Genomic DNA, 9682 nt, shown 5'->3' on the forward strand with positions numbered 1-9682 from the left:
AGCTGTGGCGCTTCATGTTTCCAGAGAATTATGCAGAAAAACTGATTAAATATTATTAAACTTCATTTGGAAAAAGAGAAACAAATGTAATGATAAACAGTTTGTGTTCTGGTGCCTAAATTCTTTAGATTTCACTTCCCTAAATGCGTCTTTTAAAATCAAATGGATCAGACTCTTTTTAAAAATCCCAGTTCAATTTGGAATTTTATTACCAAACACATCTTTAACTCACTTGGAGGACTGAATGCACTTTCTGCTAGGATGCAATTATGCAATTACAATATCTCTAATTTAAACTCTCACAGTCAGCTCTGCTCATCTTGGTTAATCATACACTCTCACAACTTTTCTCCCATAAATATCTTGTTTGGAACAATCAGGATATGACATTTAAGAACAAATCATTATATATTCAGAGATGGTTGATAGAAATATTTTAGTTGTGAGTCAGTTACTGAACGCTAATGGTCAATTATTTTCTTATAAGGACTTTTTGTCTGTTTATGATTTTCCTGTCACTCCAAGAGAACATGCCGTCGTTTTTGATGCGATACCAGGTGAGGTGGGAAGGTTGTTGGTGTCTGCTCCTAAAGGCAGAAACTGTATTAACTAACTCCTGCTAGCATGTACATCGGTAACATCTGTCCTTTATTGAGCGATAAAGCTACAAATCAATGTATTAGACAAATCATTCAAAGAGATGTTGTTTCCAGACCTGCAGCTGTATTTTACTGGGAAAATATTTACAATGACATAGACTGAAAAACACTTGGATTCTATCAAGGACATTTATCATCACTACTAAGGTCAGAGAAGTTATCCAGTATCCAGAGAGGTTGTCTGGTAAAGACAGATCTGGTTAAATGTAAGAAAAATATTGATACTCTTTGTACTGTTTGCAGAGGAAACAATATGTCAGGTATTTTGGGAATGCACGCATACACGTGTACTCTGGTTTGATCTAAATAATTTTATAAACACCAAAATTGATCCCTCGTGTAACCTGAAGTTTCAACATATTCTCTTTGGCCTCTCACATACCGACAAAATAAATCCAAAAAAGATATATTATCAATCTTCTGATTATTTCTGCCAAATTTGACATTCATTGTACTAAATTTTCACAGCAGCGTCCAAACATCTTTGTTTTTAAAGCCTTGTTCTCCAATTATCTAGAGAATCGAAATAACAGCACTGACTCCAAAGCATGTAAAACACGAGCTGTGTCGAGCGTGCAGTTTCACTTGATTTATATGTTGTTTTATATCTCGAGCACCTCTTCCTTCTTTTAATCGTGTGTTTTCTCCTAAAGTATACTTTTTTTGCTTTCCTGCTCGTATTTGTACACCTGACTTGGAGAAGATAGCTGTGACATTTATTATAGCCTTTCTACAACTGGCTTTTTATGTGTACTTGTTGTTCAATTGTTCAAAAAAAAAAAGAAGAGGATGCAGCACATGAATTTGGACATCCCTTTATTTTGAAAGAAATGTTTAGGCGTTACCATAGCAACCAAAGGGCATCAAGGGACAGAGAGGAGGACGTTACTCTCAATGTTGTTGGCACATTTCAGGAGGACGCTGCTAATAAAGTTACTCAATGACACAGTGAATTTACGTTCATTATTATATTTACCAAATGCCACAGTTTTGTATCATTTTGTATCATTTTACTTAGTTGTGCGTTGCGTGTAAATGTGTGAAGTCAGGATGAAAGTCTGAGTCATGACACGGACGCTACAGTTTGACTTTATTGTCCTCACAGTAACACAGCTGCACGTGTTGCAACACATGAACGTACGACACGTTTCCAGTAACATCATCACAGCAGCGCCCACATTCAAGGTAAAAGCAATAAAACTGAAGAAAGCGAGTAAGAACCAGCAGGTGGCGCCGACAGCGCCCGTTAGCTCTCGCTGCCACTGAGCTCAGAGTTAAACTTTACAAAGTGCCTTAAGGAGACATCAGTCAACCAAACTCAAAGTTACAACTTATAAATAATTCTTTAAAACTAACTTCGGTGCTCGGTTCTCTTCTACGCCATTTTCACCATCACGTTGTTGTACGGCGAATCCTGGCGCTGCTCTCTAAGCTCCTCCCTTAATCCAGGCTCCTCACTCTCCTCGTCCGCTTCTTCTTCTGCTTCTTCTTCTGCTTCTTCGTTGCTGCTTTGTGATTTGGGAAACGCCCTCTGGGCTTGTTTGGGCACGGCGTAGTCATCGACTCGGGGGTTATACGGGTACTCGTGACCTTTGGGGTCAGCAGCTGTACCCATAATCCTCCAGGCATCTCCTCTCATCTCCTCGGGGTCGTCGTACACCGAGGTGGAGAGGGTGGATTTCTGTCCTTTGGCGGCGGCGGCAGCGCAGCCTTCGGGCTCGTCATAGATGTGGTCCAACGTCTTGACGGTGTCACCGTCGCTGGTGAAGACGTTCCTGATCTTCATCTCGTCAATGCTGTCGTACAGCGGGTCGGCGCCCGCATGGCCGCTGTCTGTACGGTGAGAGTTCAGGATGTCGGTCATGACGTTCTTGGCGATGGTGTCGAAGGGCAGCGAGTAGTCTGCCTCACTGCTGGTGCAGGGCGCCGCCACGTTGGCGCTCCTCTTCTCCCTCTTGGTGCCTCTCTCGGTCGACATGGTAATCTGCGAGTACGTCTGCTCCGGCTTGGCGCTCGGCTTGGGGCTGAGGCGGGGGTTGGGGACCGAGCCGGGGGCGGGGCCGGTGTTCAGATTAGGGCTGGAGTCGGGGCTGGCGTTGGGCAGGGGGCAGCTGGAGATCATCTTGACCTGATTCTTTCGAGGGGCGGGGAGGCGAGAGTCCAGGTTCAAACTCTTCACTCCGGTCAGAGTTTTATCCACCGGAGGCTCGAGACGACACTGAGAACAGGACAGGAAGTGGGTCAGTATCACGCGTTCGCTTTCATCATCATTGAATCAAACAGTGACTGAACGGCGTCGCGACTGAATGATGTCATTGGTCATCAGCTAAGGGTGTCAAATAAGAAGCTCGAGCAAACAAGTTCTGACAGACAATCAGGACAGAGCACGATGTGAACATCGAAGCATCGCGTGAGCACTCCTCACAGCTGTGGCACTCACCTGGCAGAAACACCACTGTGCCTCCACCTTCCGGCTGATGAAGCAGCTGCTGGCAGCCGCCCTCGTTCTTCTTCTCTGAACATATTTCAAGCCGCTTGTAGAACAAAATGATGACACGTGTGACTGTGGAAACTATTTGAATCATATGAACTCTGATACTCTGAACCTCGACTTTACTGAGGAGTCAAGAGTCATCGTAAGCGAGTCAAAGGCAAAAGCTGAGGTTTGACGCCAAGGACAATAAAAATACATCAGTCCAACCAAATACTGAGAAAACACACAAGCGCCAAAGATTATTGGCTTGTGTGAAACACCGACGGCCCTCCGCCTGCTCGCCGGTTTGAAAAGAGGCCCCTCCTATTTCTTTGTGTCATATCCTGGGATGTTTATCAGTAGAGCGGTTTGTTGTATTATTTAATAAATGGAGTCAGTTCCTGTTCCCACTGCCTCGGAGCGACTGCGACCTCATCATTTCCTCAGGAACTAAAAACATATTCAGGACCAGCTCCGGTGTGAGCAGAGGTAAACTGGTTCCCATTGCCCCAGAGGCGGGGATGGGGTGGGGGGTGGAGCACAGCGCAGTACCGGTGCAATGCGCTCCCTCTTGTCTCTGATCTCCCACTGAGATCATCAGGTAACCCTACGCCGGAAGGCCGGACCTTCCTGTGGGAGGACGACATCGGGCTGCGGCTGATGAAACCCTTAAAAAGACCCAGGGCAAGGGAGCTTCTGGCTCTGCCTTCAAAGGAAGGACAAGGCGTGGGGGAAAGATGGAGTATGAGGGAGGCTGTGACGAGCGTTAGGGGGACGGTCGGTGAAGGGTCGCTCACGGCCCTGCAAGCTCCCGGCAGGTACGCTTACCTGTGCTCACACCAGCTTATCATGATATGTTTTAATAAGCTGGTGTAAGCACAGGTAAGCGTTGTTGTTGAGCCACATCCTAATTATTTCAGCTTTTCTCGTTTACAGCTGCTTAAATAAAGGATGTGAAGATGTTTGACTTTATCCGATCGTCAGCAAAGAAATCACAGTTTTGCTTCAGCTGCTTTGTTCTTTAACCATGAAACACTCGCCACTCGGATTCCTTACAAACGCTCTTCTTTCTGATTTTACTGGTTTGGCCTCTGTTCCATTTCTTACCATCTGGGGGCGCTGCTGCTGTTGCTGTGAGGCGTTGCAGCTCTCTTTGTCGATGTGATGAATCATCTGGAGGTTCGGCGGCTCGCTCACCATGCTGTACACGTCGTCCGCTGCCTGCAGAGAGAAGGCGGGACGTTTTAGGCGGGCTCAGTCGTACCCGAGCTCTGAACGTTCAGGAGCTGAGGTGTGGGCTCACCTGAGTGGCCGGGGGCATCTGGCTGCGGGACTGAGGCAGCGTCCTGCTCTGGGCCAGCGGCAGGCTGTGCGGTGGGGGGGGCAAGCTGAAGCTCTGGGTGGTGTCTGGACTCGCCTGGCCCCCCCCGGAGGTCTGTCTGTGGGGAGGGGCGACCTTCTGCAGGTTGATGGCGGCTTCCACGGCCTGGAAAAGGACGTTCCCCTGTTTGGTGTCGAACTCAAAGTTCCCTTCGCCGGAGTCGCAGCGCCGACCCGCCTCGAAGGAGAAAGTGGCCTAAAGAAAGCAGAAAGCCAGAGACGCTCACACAGGCTGACGAGCCAACACGGCGTCATGACATTTTACAGCAGGACGTGTCAGACGGTTTCCTGCAGCCGAGAAGCTGCGACCGTGTCAGCAAAGAACCGGAAACGGTCCGGTCACAACAAACCAGCACACGCAATCTCTTTACTTCAGCCCAGAAACATCCTGCTGTGAAGTCTGCTGAGAATCCTGGTTTTATTCTGAAAGTGTGTCACACCTTGTCGCGCCCAAAGCGCCGCAGGTATCTGTACGGCCAGGTGTACACGATGTCCCCTCCCTTGTCCAGCAGGTGCAGAGCATCCATGTCAGCTCGCAGGACGCCGTCCCCCTTCAGCCTGCAGCGATCAGACGCCTCCGTCCTCCGAATGGACACCCTGAAGTCACGCACTGACGCACACACACAGTTATTATTCAGTTAGTCTGCAGAAACACAGAGATCATTGAGTACTGATTACTTATAAATTAGAGTGAAATGAGGATGAGGTATCAGACAAAGAAGGATTATTTTGATCCTGGACTAATTGATGAGGGCAGCTCTGATCAGAGAGGATGTTGTTATCACTGAGGCCCAACTCTGCGAACGTGCTGCGGCTTCTCGTGGTTTCACGTCTCAATAGAAATGATGTTGTGAGTAAATAATAAATCGACTTTGGCTGCATGAAACACACGCGTGTTTTTAACGATGATGAGCGGATTGTTTGTGTTTCTTGTGGCTGAGCTGCAGATTATTGAAAATGAAGAAAGAATCTTTCACAACATGAACTAAAAAGCAGATGTGATCTTTTTATCTCAGCGACGACGCTGCCTCTGGCAGCAGAACTTTTACGTTCAACTGTTGACCTGCAGCTGATGCTCCCAGAGGAAACCACACACGCTCGCAGGTCTACTTCAGCAGCAGCGCTCGTTAAACTGCTCCAGAACAAACACCTGATCCAATCGAACCGGAAAACCCCGCCTGACCCGTAAAACAGGGCGAAGATCCAACGGTGGGTCCTCACATGGTCGAAAACCTACGCACGTCCCCACAAGGACACACGTACACACGTGTGGGTGTTCATGTGTGTTCGTGTGTGTGCTGCAGGTGCTGGAGGATGTGGGACAACAGTAGCAACTACAGGAGGTGTTCATTACGACCTCAGAGTTACACAAAATGCTCCAAATGTGGTAAAACTGCCGCAGCTGTGAAGTGCTATTTATACTCCCGACTTATAAAATGTTACTTCCTGTCTCTGTTGTTGATCCAAACCGCCGCACGTTTGAAGATCGTAACATAACTTTTATTTACTGTAGGCTGTACTGAAGCAAGGCGCCCTGATGCAGAGCGGTGTTACTGATGAGACTAACAGGAAGTGTCACACTCGGCTATGAAGCTAAAAATATGCTCGACAGGGGGAAATGACACTTGCAGCTGCCCTCGTGCTCTGCATTTCGAGCTCATAGATCCAGATGTGGCTCAGATACCTCGGCGTCTCTGACCGACTCACCCTGAGATCACCTCGTCTGCAGAGACACGAAACACATGAACACGAGCGACTCGCTCAGGACAGACGCTGGAAACCCAGAGACAGCTTAAGGACTGTGACTCAGTGAGACAGTGAGACATTGTAATGACCGTCGTTCACTCAGATTTGTCAGTTATTCCAACTGGAAACGTGAGGAAAAGCTGGAAGAATTCAACTGGACTGGACACGAAGCCGGGCCGGTGGAGGTGTGAGGAGGAGCTTGGGGTGGATGGATGAGCTACCAAATGTTGGAAATGTCCAAACTGTGCAAAAGTGCTTTAATTGCCTCATTGTCCTTATGTCAGCTGTGCCCACGCTGAACCCAAACACATTATTTAGACTTTTCTGCGGCGATAATCTGACCGTGGAGATTAAAAAGCTTCCAAGAGAAACAGCAGCGCGGTCAGGTCAGGGGCAGCTGCACTAACACGTGGAAGCCATTTATTCCTTCTGTAGCTGCACGTTTGGACACTAGGGGGCGTACAGACAGCAAGAGCTTCATTCAGGTCTCTTTAGCGGGCATGCTAGCAGTGAGAGACGTTAGCTGGGATGAGGAAAAGAGTTTTGGTAGTTTCGAATCTCAGAAAGCGCTTGGGTCACATGGTCGGGTCACATGGCCGCACACACACGCCACAACAGTCACACCAGCATGCACAGCGCAGATAAAACCAGCTGACAGACGCTGGTCAGAGCAGCTTCCAGCTCAGCCCTCCATCACGGCTCGAACGTTAAGAACGTCTCTTTGTGCCTCGGAGGACGACGGGACAGTAAGGAGCCCTTTCAGCGCGTGGAGGTTTTACCGCGTGTAAACGTCGGCACAGTTCAGGCCGCTGGTTTACCTCAGCACTTCATTCACCACCAGCTAAAAAGAAACCGTTAACCTCATCGACAGCCCAGGTGGAAACCAGCTGAGAAAAAATAGAAACAGCAGGTGTAAAACCAGTGATGGCGCTGTCCTCTGATTGCATTTCTATTTCTGCTCATGGGCGGAGCAACAAGCCACCGCTGAAGCGGCCGAGGTCAGGCCTCGTGTTAACGATGTCTTTGTGAGAAACGTGACCTTATGAACCATCAGCACAGAAACATCAGGCCTTCAGCGTCGGTCTGAGAGACAAACATGATTCTCACAGAGACGAAACACTTCCTCACACGTCTTCATGACTGTGCTTCATCTAAAGTGAAGTGCACAGCGTCTTCACTCCAGCCAAAGTAATAAAGTACCGGCTCCGGAAAGTACTCAGAGTAAAGTAGCTTCTACCAGCTGAAGCCTGTGATATATGAATGTGATAATCAATAATATTGGGAGATGGGAACACAAACTTCAGTCTAAATATTAATTCTGATAAAAAATTTCTCAGGTTGAATCATTTCTGTGGAAGCTGAGCAGAAAAAGCAGGACAATAAAAATGTGAGGGGGCCTTTGAGCCTGAACAGGTCAGCGTGTGGGGAGAACAATCAGAGCTCCAGGAGACCTTCTTAGGATCAGCTGACCTGCTGCTCTCTCTGGACGTACACACCTGGATCCATCCAGATGTGAGCAGATGTTTCCTGAGCTGTCCTAGCTGAGTCCATCCTCCACACTGACACTGCTGATGCTGTCTTTATATCAGACACTAGGAAGGTGGAGTTCACTCAGTGAATCTCTGAGCTAACTGTGACCATGAACCCACAGCCACTGTGCACCAGTCACACACTGGTCTTTACTGTGAGTCACCTGTTTATCCTGGACTAACCTGTGAACCGAGACTCTACGACCTCGGTTCACAGGTTAAAGGTTAAAGTTCATGTAGGTACAGACTGAGCACGTGCGATGGTTTGGACAGGCTGCGTGAGAAAGCCTTCTGAAACAGAGTCCTGTGGACAGACAAAGCGTGACTGTCCAGCATGGACAGCAGCTGGGACCAGCTCGTCCACAGCTGCGTGGTTTAGGACAGAGTAACGGAGCTCCGCCCTCTCAGCTCCCGTACACACTGCTTATGGAGAAACACTATTTATATTTACCGACGTCCTCGCCTCTGACGAAGCAACGGTCATAATAACAGGTCATGAACTGAACCCTTTCACCAGACGCCGGCTAACTCGCAGTCGTGCAGCACAATCAGACAAAGTAAAGACTCTGAGGTTGAGTCGTTACGATGCAGCACGAACATATTTGTGTTCAGCTGCAGGTTTCTCTGACCTGCGGGCCACAGACTGTGTCTGACATCAGCTTCCTGTTTGTGGACGGAAACACGTCAACATGTCCCGAAAAGAAAAAGGGAAGACGGGGCTGATTGCAAAGACAAATAGAAACCCACAAGCAAAGTTAAAAACACTAAATAAAGAGCTGTTTCAGGGTCCTGAGCTGAGACGTGCGAGGCTCGCCGCTGCCCAAACGGCAGCTACTTCCTGTTTGGAAAGAACAGAAACAGGAAGTTTGCCCTGTGAAGATAAAAGCTGAGGTCGTCCTGCAGCCGCTGGTCACTGCAGCGATGCAACACCCTGCGACACGCCTCACCGCAGCAGGAACCCGCGCACACAAGTTTCCACTACACACGGCGTGTTAACAATGAGCTGCAGAGCGACAGTGGAAACTGTCAGGGCGCCGCGCAAACCGTTGATCACGCGACTTCCTGCAGGCCAAACCCGAGAAGACAAACAAACACTTTTAAAATTAAACCCTGAAGACTGAACTCAGGTCTGTCTCTGTGCGTCTGCTGCCCCACAAACACCACCACCAAATATCCTGGCTCACACTTTTCTTACCAGGCTGGGTTCTGAAAAACCTTCAGCTGACTGCTCAAACTGGCGACCTGATATGAAGCTGTGCTTTGAAGCAGCTCCGGTCCTGAAACATCAGGTCAGCTGATCTGTCACGTCAGGACAAAGCATCGCCTAAAGCAACATCTGGATTTTTACTTAATATTAAGGTCTAAAGACCTGAGTCTGAACCACCAAAAGACAGAAACTCAGTTTTACTGCTCTCAGGGAGCCCCGGGACTCTGGAGGGGAACCGCTGGAAGATCCTAATGCAAACACACAGGATGGCTACAGAGTGGGAGTGGGTAAGGACCCCCGAGAAGCTTGTGAGGGTGGAAACCATCCCCTGTGACAGAGCACACTCAAACTACTGCTCAAGTGTTTCTAATCAGGAACTGATGCTTCCTCTGATGCAGTTTCATAATCTGTCACCAAAACGATATCGAGTCCTGAAACAAGCACCGAGGTCCTGTCAGGATCACGGCTGCCGAACAGAACATGGATTTTACTGCTCAGTGTTTCAGTGAAGGTCCCGTTTGACCACGAAGAGCTTCACTCTCTCTAAAAACTCAGACGCAGAGCCGGCGTTCGTGTCCACGTCAGACACGAGGTTTCCCATTATTCAGAGAGAACAAGGCTGTGGGAAGGACGCAGCTCGGCTGTGTGTGTGTCTGTGTGTGTGTGTGTGTGTGTGTGTGTGTGTGTG

General features: G+C 48.5%; 1 protein-coding gene across 1 annotated transcript; it reads right to left on the minus strand.

Moving 5' to 3' along the window:
* Positions 1 to 277: 277 nt before the first annotated feature.
* Positions 278 to 5122, minus strand: LOC102309283 (docking protein 2; the record flags this gene model as incomplete). Its single annotated transcript, XM_014329060.2, is given in 4 exon segments — positions 278 to 2877; positions 4240 to 4353; positions 4436 to 4708; positions 4953 to 5122. Coding segments are annotated over 4 exon segments (1400 nt in total), but the record flags the coding sequence as incomplete, so codon positions are not given.
* Between the last annotated feature and the right edge of the window lie 4560 nt (positions 5123 to 9682).

Source organism: Haplochromis burtoni, unplaced genomic scaffold (genome assembly GCF_018398535.1).
Source record: "Haplochromis burtoni strain Fernald_Lab_line unplaced genomic scaffold, NCSU_Asbu1 Contig_501, whole genome shotgun sequence".
Lineage (NCBI taxonomy): Eukaryota > Metazoa > Chordata > Actinopteri > Cichliformes > Cichlidae > Haplochromis > Haplochromis burtoni.